We start from the raw sequence: 12,217 nt of genomic DNA, 5'->3' as shown, positions 1-12,217 counted from the left end.
GGACAGATAGATGAATGGTTTGATGAACAGATGGATATGTGAGTGGATGGAAGGTAGGATGTATGAATGGATAGATGGAAGTATGGATGGATGCATGCATGGATGCATGAATAGATGGAAGGATAGAAGGAAGGAAGGTACAGTAGATGGATGGATGGATGGATGGATGGATGGGCAAATGGATTGATGAATGTTTAGATGGAAGGATAGACAGATGGATAGATAGATGAATGGGCTGATGAACAGATGGATGGGTGGGTGGATGGAAGGAAGGAAGGATGTTTGGACGGAAAGATAGTCAAATGAGGTAATGAATCAGTAATTGTACCAACAGTCAGATGCATGATGGTTGAGCAGACAAGGAAGTGAGGAATAAATGAAAGAAGTGATTGAGGTGTTGCCAGATGATGTGTACCGTATTAGAGGATGGAGGAATGAACTGACCTCCTAGATGGACAAGTTGTTAAGTGAATGAACCAGCAAAACCATTATGGACTGAAGGGATAATGGACAGTTAGGGGGCAGCGGCCGCCGAGCACAGCAGGGGCTGAGCTGGAAGGGCTCTGCTCTCTGGGGGGAGTGACAGCACATGCGCCCCTACCCCAACTGAGAGGTCCCGGTGACCCTCAAGTCCCCTGCCTCCCTCATGCAGAGGACTGGGGTGTGGAGCTTCCTTGGGGCCGGCAAGGGCAGCCCTCATTAAAAGCAGACAGACTTACGTGTTTCCCCACCCAGCTACCCACAGCTCTGCTCAGCTTCACAGGCCCTTCTGCCCCCACAGCCTTAGGGAAGCCAGAAGGGAAGCCAGCCCAGTCCTCCTCGCTCATGCCTGTCTTTCTGCACCTTTTTTCTACAGGGACTTCCAGGCCCCAAAGGGGAAAAGGTAAGTGATGCTGGCAGCTGTCTAGTTGGGGATATGATGGACGCCAGAAACCTGCTCCCAAACCCCAGCTCCGGAGTGTGGCCCCGGGCACGTCACACCCCTCCTGGAGCCTCAGTTTCCCCATCTGGAAAGTGGGGCTAAGAGTGCCTCCCTCCTAATGATTACACGGCTTATGTTTAACAATTTCAAGTGCCCAGGGGGTGACATTGGAGTCCCACCCTCCACCAGAGAAAGACAAAACTCAAAGCACAGTCTTCCCAGAATAAGGAGTTTCCAAAGCAAGTAATCATGAAGGTGGCGGGGGGGGGGGGGGGGGGGGGGGGTGGGAGGAGAGCCTGGTGGGGGGAAGAGTTGAACAGTCATTATAGATCGTATTCTTTGTGACAAGTGCATGCCCCCCCCCCCAGGCAAACAGATGGCCAAGAGCTGCCCCTGTGATCTTTACAGCCCCTTGTGAGAAAGGCTTCCCTGGCATTCGGCATGAAATGTCACGGCAGACCCCTGGAGGGCTGGGACCTCCAAGTGCCACGGAAGGGAGGGGGCGAGAGGGGCCACCTGTGTGTCCCACTGTGGGATCAGAGCTAGGGAGGGGCCAGAGCAGATGCAGGTGTGGCAGGACGCTTCTAGGGAAGGCTGGGCGAACCCCAGCCGCGTCCACCCCAGCCCCCCGCTCTGATGTGCCCACTGAGGTAAGTAAGGGCGGCCAGGGTCCCCATCCACCCTCAGAGCTGTGCCGGGTACAGGAGCCGGGGCTCAGAGCATCCAGGTTTGCGTTAGGGCTCCACCACCAACTGCATGGCTTTCGATGGGTTGGCCGGCTCCGTGGGCCTCAGTTTCTCCATCTGTCAGTTAAAGCAACCTCACAGAGATTTCCTTCTCGTTGGCTCCGGCTGAACAAAGCAGAGGTTTTGAACCCAGAGAGAAATTGGCATCTTGGCATCCGTCACTTCGTAACATCCTGCCCCAAAACTTGGTTACTTCAAACAATCAAGTAATTACCAGCCCTCACTGTGTCGAGGTTCCAGGATTCCAAGAGGACACGGTGGGAGCAGCTCGTCTCTGCTCCGCTGTGTCTAGGGGCTGGCCCCAGACAACACAGTGCCTGGTTCCAAGCCCTGCGTGTGCTGGCTGTGTGACCTTGGGCTGGTTACTTAGCCTCTCTGTGCCTCGGTTTCCTCACTGGAAACGGAGATTAAAAATAGAGCCCGTGTGTTATGTTTGTTAGACTTGGGTGACACTACGCGTGTAAAGCATGGAGCACAGAGTAAATGCTCAATACATATGATAAAGTAATAATAGTAGCAGTGATCTGTCTTCCTGCTTCTTGTCTTTAGGGTGCACCCGGAGACCTTGGCCCTCGGGTAAGAGCTGACGCAAGACCCCCTCACCCGCCCCACACAGTTTGTGTTATCGTATAATAAGGCGTATCTAGCATTTCTTCTGGCTCCCTACACCTTACCGCATGGGCCCACGGTCTCTGCCCACCACCCACCGTCCGTCCTTCTGTGTGGTTTCACTTAAGTGGCCACAGGATGGAAGTCCCAGGGCTTCCTCCCAGTCCTACTTGTCACCATGGATGGGGGGCGGGGGAGACAGCAGGGCTAGCACTGGCCCCAGACCCGAGACTAACCTTCCTGAGGATGGCTGGCACCCCAGGAAGAGGGAAGGTTATGGGTCAGCAGCTGAGCTCAGCCACTTACCAGCCAAGTAAACTTGAGCGACTCACTTTCCCCTCTGTGACTCAGTTTCTCCAACTGTGGTGGGTGGGATTGACAGCCCCTGACCCAAGCTGCTGTGGCGAAGGTTCATTGCAGTCATAAACATGGGCACCCAGCACCCAGCATGGGGACAGTAGATCCCCTGGCCCTCAGTGTCCCCAAGGCCCAAGGGACCCAGAAGCGCCTCATGCCAAACCTGGGGTCTCTTCAACGAAGCAGAGTGCGGAGCCCGGGTGGGGTGGGCCCCACAAAGCAGATCTGGGCAGAGGGAGGGTCATGTAAGGGACCCCAAAGGCATGCCGCCACCATTCCTACCACCACCGGGGTGGAGGCCTGACTGCACTAGAGGGGTGTGCTCCCAGGGGTTTTCAAGGTTATGGGTGGAAATTGTAGTGGGTGAGCGAGTCCCCCCAGCCAGCCTCTGTAAGCCCTAGAGGCAGGGATGGAGCAGGGCTGAGAGGTGGGCACTGTGGATGGGGGATGGGAAGGGAAAGCAGCTGCAGGACCAGGTGTGGGCAGGGTCCCAGTCCCAGCTCTGCAGCCTCACAGCTCCGAGCCTGCTTTGTGCACCAGGTCGGGAGGGCCCACATCACAGATGGTCACAAGCAGGAGCTGAGAGCCCCGGCTGGCCACGCTGATCTTCTGAAAAGGGGGTGCCCACGCCTCAAAAGACTAGAACTCCCCCAGCCCGGGAGTCACGAGACATCCTTTCCAAAGCCCTTCCTCCGCCCTTCATGGGTGTCCTCTCGTTGTCCCAAGGTTCAAGCCACCTCCAAAACAACCTCTGCCCTTGAGAGTTCCAGGGCTTAAAACAGCAACGTGTCACTGTCCCGCATGACCCCGTGGGCTGGTGGGGGGATCTCGCTCATCGAAGGCAGAGGCTGCTGGGCCTGCAGCCCAAGACAATGGCACCCTCCCTTGGCCTCGGTCGGTGCGGCTGTTGGCTGGGAGCTCGGCTGGGGGGGATCTCTGTGCTTCAGGGCTTCTCCCAGTGTGGCAGTGGGCCTCCCAGAGGGGCATCCCAAGACTAGCATTCCAGGAGGCTGGAAGCGTACCTGCCAGGCCAGTTAAGAGCCTGGCAGGCCTTACTTCTTCAGCATCCTGTCCGTCCCATCAGTCACGGGGCCCATCCAAAGTCAAGGTGGGGAGAGAGGAACAGGCCCCCAGCTCTCGATGGGGCGTGGTGGGTGGGACCCCATTGCAAGGGGCCTGTGGGATGGGAACGAGCGTAGTGACTACCTTTGGAGAACGTAGTCTGCCTCTCCCGGTCGCTGGTCTGGGTGAAGTGGCTTTGCCCTCAGAAACAGCCTTGTCCTTTCCTAAGTCACCCTTTCTGCCTTCCTGACCACACAACCTGTTTGCTGGCCAGATGGTTTTCCCACGGCTCAATCCAGGCTTTATAAGTAGAGACCATCACGGGTACAGTCGCCGCGTCTTCAAGGTAGCCTGGCCCCGTGGCGTGTCCGGGCCTGCTGGTTTGCGTGCTCCCTTGACTCACCCCTGCATTTCCAGGGTTAGACCTCAGCCAGCCGATCCCAGTGCGCATACAAGGCCAGCCTCGTGTCCCAAATCACTCAAGGCCAAGCCTACAAACCTCTGCTGGGGCCTGCTCAAGTGTCGAAACCCATTTTCCTTCTCATTAAGTAGAGTCCGGCCAGTGGTGCCCATCGTGGGGCCCCTGGGCTGTGGAGGGAACAGCGGGGGATGGGGTATCTTCCAAGTCTTCCTGACACAGCATCAAATGGAACAGGAATTACCCACCACCATCCCCAACTGCGCCTGGGCGAGCTAACCAAACTGTCGGTTTTCTTTACTTCGGACTGGAGTCATGGCCTCTGCATCGGGACCCTGAGTGGTGGACACTGAGAGCCTCAGTTAATTCTTTAATTGGGGGAAACAAATGAACTGTGTCTGAAAGTCCAGTTGGCCAGAAAGGTGAACCTTCACATCATGGGATCCAGGGATTAAAAATGCATCCAAAAGGCATCGCTTGCCTCAGTGGCCAGAAGAGGTGCTGCCTTTCTTAGCTCTGTAACCCTGGGGAGGCAGTTACCCTCTCTGTTCCCGACCGCTCCATCTGTAAAATGGGTCCATAGCAGGGCCTTGGCCAGGTGGTCGCAAGGGTTGGGCGAGCCAGCTTCCGGGGAGGTCAGAGCTGGGCACGCAGCGGGGGTTACCTCCACAAGAGGCTTCCTCCTTTCCTGTCCACGGGAAGTTTGGGGGCTGCTGTCGTAGTGAGCCAGCCGAGCCCCATGACTATGCTCGGCGCCAGTGCTGGGCGGGAACCACGGGGACCACAGAAAGCACGGGTGGCGCCGTGGTTCCCCCATCCTTGCAGCTGGGACCACAAGGTGAGGGCTCCGGCTGCCTGAGGTCTGACCCCGTACTAACACTGGGTCCTTGAATCGGGGACAGGATGCTGCATGACTGAGACTTTGTGGCCCTTTGTTGCTCTTTTTTTTTTTTTTTCAACTTTTTATCTTGAGATAACTGTAGGTTCACAATTAGTTGTACGAAATGATACCCCGTGCACCTGTCCTCCACGTTCCCCTGATGGTGACATCCTGCCTCCCCCGGAGTACAGTCTCACCACCAGGAAATTGGCACAATCCACCTGCCCCATTCGGAGCTCAGCCATTTTGCCCATCTGGGTGTGCTTAAGTCTGGGCGACGTCATCACGCTCAGGAGATTCCAGTGACCACCGCACGAAGATCCCTTGTGCTGCTACAGTCGCCCATCCCTACCCCCGCCCCGGGCAGCCACTGACCCATGCTCCATCTCTGTGATCCTTCCGTGTCAGCCGTGTGGTGTATTTGCAGCCATAGAGTATGGTCACCTTGTAAGATTGGCTTTTCTGACTCAGCAACATTCCCTCAAGATGCATCCGAGTCGTTGCAACGTGGCTGTGCCTCCTTGTTCCTTTCCATTTATTGCCGAGCAGTGCTCCGTGACAGGGCTGTAGCCCCGTCCCTTAACCATCCACCCACGGAAGGACAATTTGGGTTGCTTCTAGTTTGGGGCCGTTACACCTAAGAGCTGCTGTGAGGATTTGCGTGAGTTTTCATCTCTCTGGGTAAGTGCCCAGAAGTGCACCTCCAGCACTGAATAAAGTAGGAGCTGACCAATGAGGAGGGTCCTTCAGGACGTGTGCCGCCCCCTTTCCAGGAAGAAGGGGGCTGGTGGGGCCCACATGCTTCACTCCCGCACCCAGCGTGTCTCATCTCTCAACGAAACACCAGAGCTGGGCTCCGGGCACTAAGGGCTGGGAAGATGGCACATCCCTTGGAGTGTAGAAGGTCCTGTTAGCCTTTTACGCCAAAGTACAGGGACCTGTCCCTTCCTGCGGCCGCCAAGAAGCAGGGAGAAGCCCAACACTTTGCTCTGAGCCCACCAAGGGCTGGGGAAGAGAAGGCATCGGGCCGTCCGTCTGCAGAGGCTCCTCTCTGGAGACCAGAGCCCCTTCCCTCCCCCTCACAGTAAGCCAGGCCCCATCTCTTCCAGGGAGACCAAGGGCGAGATGGAGCTGCTGGGCCTCCGGGGCCCCCTGGACCCCCTGGGGCCCGGGGCCCTCCCGGAGACACAGGGAAAGATGGCCCCAGGGGAGCACAAGGCCCGGCGGTAAGAGAGGGCACAGAGGTGGAATACCCCTGTCCCCAGTCCAGACCCAGACCCATGCCGCACCCCAACCCCAGCCCCAACCCAGACACCTGCCGCACTCCAGCCTTATACCTCATGCCGTTTAAGACCTTGACCCCAAACTCATTCCCAAATCCTGGTCCGCACCCTCATTTCTGGCTATTATCCAGACTCTACCTCTGACCCCTAAACCTGACCTTGGTTGCAATTTTAGTCGCATTCCTAACCCTGACCCTGAGACCCATATGGGGGCGCTTCTTCCCCAGATTTTACGCCCCCCCCCCAGCTCTGGCTTTCTCTCCTCCTCCTTCCCTCCCTCCCTCCAGTACTAACTAGTTAGGCTCAGTTGTCCTCCTATAGTTCTACCCAGGGCCTGGAGGCCAGACTCCGTGGTACTACCCCTTCCCCTACTGCAGGGACTCAGGCCTGTCCTTCCCATCCCACGCAGAGCCAGCTCTGCCACCAGACTGCCACCAGACTGCCACCAGGGTCCACTCTCAGGGCAGCCAGCTACACAGATGGCTCATCCATTCCTATTCACGTTGGGCACCTAACTCCCCGAGCCTCAACATTCTCATCTGCAAAGTGGGAATAAGAACTCATGAAACAAGAGACTGCTTGCAGCCCCAGCCCAGGGCCTGGCACGGGGAGTGGGCTCTGTTAACCAGGGAGTCCCTGCGTCCCCTCATCCCCTGCGTCCCCTCAAGAGGCTCTCCTCTTCTGCCTCCTCAGGGTCCCAAAGGAGAGACTGGACAGGACGGCGAGATGGTCAGTATCCAGGGCATTTGGGGAGGCCGGCCCTCGACACAGGGCATCAGGCCTGGCCTCTGGCACTTGATATCACCCTCTGTACAATGAAGAAGAGGAGGAGGCCCAGAAGCAGCCTCCAGGACCCCATTTAATACTTTCTCTTCTCTTGTTCCAGGGCCTGAAGGGACCCCCAGGGCCCAAGGTGAGTGCTCCTCACTCCCTGTCCCCTCCCTGTCCGCTGCCCCAGGCCTGGGAGGGATGGGCTCACCTCACCTCCCCTACCCCACAGGTCAGCTCTTCCTTTTCCTCTCTGCCTGCTGGGGTGGGGGGTGGAGCTGGGCTCTGCCCCGAAGGAGAAGGGCTTTCCTTGCTTTCTTCCTCATCTCAGAAACACCCCCTGGAGGCTGGGACGTCACATCCCCACTTGCAAGAGCAGTGACTTGCCCAGGGTCATTCAGCGTGGGAGGGACCCGGTCAGGAGTGGAGTCCAGGACTGTCAGCCCCACCCACCATCCATGTGCACCTCTCTGGGGGGCCAGGATCTCTTGGCTGTACCCAGTCATCGAGGCCACTTCTACCAGAGCAAGTGGTCTGGTGTCTGGGCCATGCTCTGAGGGCTCTGATCTCTCTCTTGCATCCCCCTGCCTCCCCCCTCAGGGTGAGCCCGGCATTCCTGGAAAGAAGGTGAGGGGGGCCCCCAGGAGGGGCTTTTTGGTGGGGGTGTGGGAAGTGGCTGGGGAGATGGGCAGGGGCTCCCCATGGGGCAGGGCCAGGGGCTGGCCACAGGGAAGTCCTCACCAGACCCAAGCCCTCACTGTGGATGACTGCTCCATCCTCTGTCTCTGAAGCCCGATTTCGTTCATTCACTACTTATTCGCGCATTCTTTCCTTTCCGCAAACACAGCAAATTTATTCCCACTTCAGGGGTCTGGACAGTGGTTCTCAGAGTGTGTTCCTGGGACCAGCTAGTATCAGCATCGCTGGGGGCTTGTTAGACGGGCACATTTCAGGGCCGACCTCAGAGCCACCTAGTCAGAGACACTAGGGGTGGGCCACTGGGATGTTGTGATTTATCATAAATCCATATTTGGTCTCAGTCCTCTGGTTTCTGGAGCAGAGCTCCTAAAACCCTTGGAATGTCCTGGGTGATGAACCTGATTTGAAGGTGTCTATTGTTATGTTAATGAGGCGACTTTGGGGACACACAGCCCCCCCCAGGATGGAGGCTCGTTGCCTGGAGAAACAACCACATGATTGGAGGGTTGGAACTTTCAGTCCTGGTCACCACCCTTCCAGGGAGGGGCTGGAGGTTGAACCAATCTCATCAGTGGCCAGTGATTTCATCACTCACACCTATGGAATGAAGCCTCCATAAAAACCCAAAAGGATGGGGTTCTGAGAGAGTCCGGGTGGGTGAACACAGGGAGATTTGGGGAGAGCAGCATGCCTGGAGAGGTCACAGACGCTCCACGCCCCTTCCCCATACCTTGCCCGCTGCATCTCTTCCATCTGGCTGTTCCTGAGTTCTGTCCTTTATAATAAACTGGGAATCTAGTAAGCAGAGTGTTTCCCTGAGTTCTGTGAGCCGCTCTAGCAAGTTAATGGAACCCAAGGACGAGGTGGTGGGAATCTTCAGTCTATGGCGGGTTGATCTGTAACACAAGTGAGAGCCGGCTTACTCCTGGTTCCCCGGAGTGGGCTGGGGGGCTGGGGCAGTCTTGTAGGACTGGGCCCTTAACCGGTGGGATCCGACGTTCTCTCCAGGTAGACAAGTATCAGAATTGGGTTGAATTGTAGGACGCCTGGCTGGTGGTGGGGAATCGCTTGGGGGGTATGGACATACCCCGTGCCCATCAGAATTGGTGACCAGAACTTTTATTTTTTTGTTGTTTATTTTAAAAAAAATTTTTTTTTTATTTATTTGAGACACAGAGCACAAGCAGTGGGGAGGGGCAGAGGGAGAGGGAGAAGCAGGCTCCTAGCTGAGCAGGGAGCCCAATGAGGGGCTCGATCCCAGGACCCTGGGATCATGACCTGAGCCCAAGGCAGACGCTTAACCGACTGAGCCACGCACGCGTCCCCCTGGTGACCAGAACTTGTAGCCGTCGTCTGTCCAGCAGCCCCCCTGGGGTGATGGTGGCACGCACTCAAATTTGGGAACCACTGGCCTGGGGTGATCTCCCCCCACCCCATCCCTTGCCAGGTCTCCAAAAAGCTGTCCCCTCTCCCAGGTGACCATCCCTCTCAGTCCCTCCATCTGCCACCCTCTTACACTCTCTTCCCAGCACTGCTTCTACCTCCTGGCCTGGCCCTAGGTGTTTATCTGGACATTTCTTTGCCCTCAGGCCTCTCTCTCCCCCACTGAGCAGGGACCCCGCCTGCCTGGCCCACAGACGGTGCTCACGGTGCTCACAAGCTATGTGTTGACTGAAGGAACGAATCCCCTCCCCTCCACCTACCCACCCCTTCCTTCAGTGCACCCTTGCTGACGCGTGCTCTGGGCTGGCCCCAGGGGACCTGCCCCACCCGTGTCCCCACCCAGTGTGACCAGGGCTGGTGCCAGCAGAGGGCTGGTGTGGGGGGGGGGACGGGGGCGGAGACAGCCAAGCGGTCTGCCCAGGCCTGAGGGCTGCACGTCAGCTGCTCTCTCCTCAGGGGGATGACGGGACGCCAAGCCAGCCAGGGCTCCCTGGACCCCCAGGCCCCAAGGTAGGTACCTGTGCCTCCCCCACAGGGCCCCCTGCCTCACACCTCCCTCAGTTCCCATCGGTCTGGTGAGGCCCCCAGCTGACCCTTTCACAGTGGGGGGGGGCACCTGCTGACACCGAGGGCAGGCCAGAGAGAGACCAGGGGAGGCCCCGGATCCCACTTGACACCAGGTGGGGCATCCCATCCAGCCATTTGCCTCCCCGTACACCCTCAGGCCCTCCTAGTTCCCATCTCAGGTGGCCCCCCCGCTCTATCCTGTCCCCCAGCTAGGACCAGGATATCATCCTTGCTTCCCCAGACCATGGAGACCGCCAGCCTGCCTCCAAAATATCTCCAGAGCCCCTGAGGGGCCCTAACTATACGCCAAGACCCAGACCAGAGAAGGTGGCGTGGTCCGGAGTCCCCAGGGCTGGGGGGAGTCCTGAGGCCCATCTCCTCTCAACCCCACAGGGGCTCAGGCGTGTTCCCCAGGAAGCTCTCAAAGCCAGCAGGCCCAGGTGGCCCCCAGCCTGCCCCTGGCCCTCACTCAGCTGTGAATGTCTCTGTTACAGGGCGAGCCAGGGAACGTGGGGCCTCGAGGAGAAAATGGTGTGGACGGCGCCCCAGGGCCAAAGGTGCCTTACAGTGTGCGGCTCAGACCAGTGCCCCCATCCTGGGGTGAAACTGGGGAGTCCTGGGAGGGCATGGGCCTGGGGGTCTCATTCCACAGGCAGTCAGAGGCTGGCCGGGGGGGTGGCCATGGGTTTGGGTGAGTGACAAGCCTCCACCAAGCGCAGCCATGTGGCTAAATCACCTTGTAGCCGGGGGCGCCAGGGTCTCCCTCGGTGGCCCATCTCTACACACCGTGGGGCCAAGGAGGCTCCCACAGGCCCTCCTTCCAGGATCCCTGTTCCTGGGGTGCCAGCCGTGTACATTGGTCCCTTGGGGCTCCAGCACGTGGGCCCTGCGCTTTTTGGTGACTTGGAGACTGGAGGGGCGTGGGGCGGCCGTGCGCACATGGCTGCAACCTCACGTCTCCACAGGGAGAGCCTGGCCCGCGAGGCGCCGATGGAGTGTCAGGACTGCGGGTAAGCAAGTCTCCCCTCTGACCACACCGAGGGGACCCACGGGCCGGGTTCTTCAGAAGGCCCTGTCCCCCGGGGAGGCCCCAGAGGAGCAGTAGAGTCCCAGGAAATGGGAGTCTTTTTTTAATAATCATTCATTAGCGATTTAAAAAAAAATTTTTTTTAATCTCACAATACCTGCTTTTGGTAAAACGTTCAAACACACATGTGCGAAAGCAAGGCCTCCCCAGGTGAGTGTTAACCCTCCCAGAGTCTTGTCTTCTCATATTCAAGCACAAACCTCCAACGCACCACCTGGGGAGGGGGGAACCCTCCCCCTGCGGGGGGCCTTGCCCCACCTTGAGGTTCGCTCCTGTCTCCAGACCCACAGCCTCCCCAGCTGGTCTCCGATCTTTTGTGACCTTTTGTGACCAGCCGCTATCAACCCACCTTTTTAAGTCAACATCCGGGATCCTGTTCTCTCTGCTCGGTGCCCTCATGCTCCCGGAGGCTGCTTTTCTCCTCCGAAAAAACAAGATCACGCAGGTGGCCGGGGCTGGATGAGGCACTGGCTGTGGGATTCTGTGTGACCATGACCGAGGAGGCTGCTGGCAGCTGAGGCCCCGGCCCCTGACCAGAGCGCTGCCCGCCCCTCACGGTGGGCCCCCGCAGAGAGCAGCCTGGGGCTCGGAAAGGAAGGGCAGGGCCGGCAGCCAAGCACGTGCGGGCCGGGACAGGTGGGCGGGGACACGTGCGTTCGCAGACCGAGCGTGCGGGCCTGGGTGGACGTGTGCTCGTTGCGAGTGCGCGGCGTGCACAGCCTCGACCAGAGCCTAGGAGTCGGGGGCACAAGGCCAAGATCCAGCTGGGACAGTTGCACTTGGTCTACACAGTGTCTGGGCGTTTGGGGGAGTGTGTTGATTTTTGCGCCTTTGTTGGCCGACATTTCAAAATCGGAAGAGATTAAAAATCGGAGCACTCCGGGATAAGACCTCAGCGGACTTCAAGTCCCACGCAAAGGCAGCCAGACCCGGCGCGGGCAGGTTCCTCCGTTGGCTCTAGACCTCCCTCCCCGCTTTCCTCCGGGATGCCTGCTGCCTGGGCCCTGGAACGCTCTCTCAGGGACTAGGGTGCCGGTGGGCACGTAGATTCCAGAGGATGAACTCGCGGGGGTCCCATCGGGTTACAGCTGAGCCAGCACACGGCACACGGACCTTCCTTCGTGGGGGTCAGGTTCCTAGGGTCCCTGGTTGAGATACAGACGCGGCTGCCAAGGCTCTGCCCTGAAATTCTTACTCTTTCTCTTTTCCTCTGCCTCAGGGTCCCCAGGGCCTCAAGGGTGAGCAAGGAGACACAGTGGTGATTGACTACGATGGCAGGATCCTGGATGCCCTTAAGGTAGTTTCCTGGCAGGAGCAGGATACATCCTGGTTCTTCTCCGGAGAACACAACCACATACTTTGCATATCAATCCTGC

At 58.3% G+C, this 12,217-nt stretch overlaps 1 protein-coding gene across 1 annotated transcript in view; it reads left to right on the top strand.

Annotated features, from left to right (window-relative positions):
- COL23A1 (collagen type XXIII alpha 1 chain) overlaps window positions 1-12,217 on the top strand; it is a 298,820-nt gene that overhangs the window by 275,575 nt on the left and 11,028 nt on the right. Inside the window, exons 7-16 of the mRNA XM_032425088.1 lie at window positions 857-883; window positions 2,218-2,244; window positions 6,104-6,220; window positions 6,971-7,006; window positions 7,164-7,190; window positions 7,646-7,672; window positions 9,644-9,697; window positions 10,249-10,311; window positions 10,720-10,764; window positions 12,061-12,215. Of these exons, the coding sequence (XP_032280979.1) occupies window positions 857-883; window positions 2,218-2,244; window positions 6,104-6,220; window positions 6,971-7,006; window positions 7,164-7,190; window positions 7,646-7,672; window positions 9,644-9,697; window positions 10,249-10,311; window positions 10,720-10,764; window positions 12,061-12,215 (578 nt within the window). The remainder of the gene's footprint in view (window positions 1-856; window positions 884-2,217; window positions 2,245-6,103; window positions 6,221-6,970; window positions 7,007-7,163; window positions 7,191-7,645; window positions 7,673-9,643; window positions 9,698-10,248; window positions 10,312-10,719; window positions 10,765-12,060; window positions 12,216-12,217) is intronic.

Source organism: Phoca vitulina, unplaced genomic scaffold, assembly GCF_004348235.1.
Source record: "Phoca vitulina isolate PV1807 unplaced genomic scaffold, GSC_HSeal_1.0 scaffold32, whole genome shotgun sequence".
Classification (NCBI taxonomy): Eukaryota; Metazoa; Chordata; class Mammalia; order Carnivora; family Phocidae; genus Phoca; species Phoca vitulina.
This window is presented reverse-complemented; position numbering and strand designations above follow the sequence as displayed.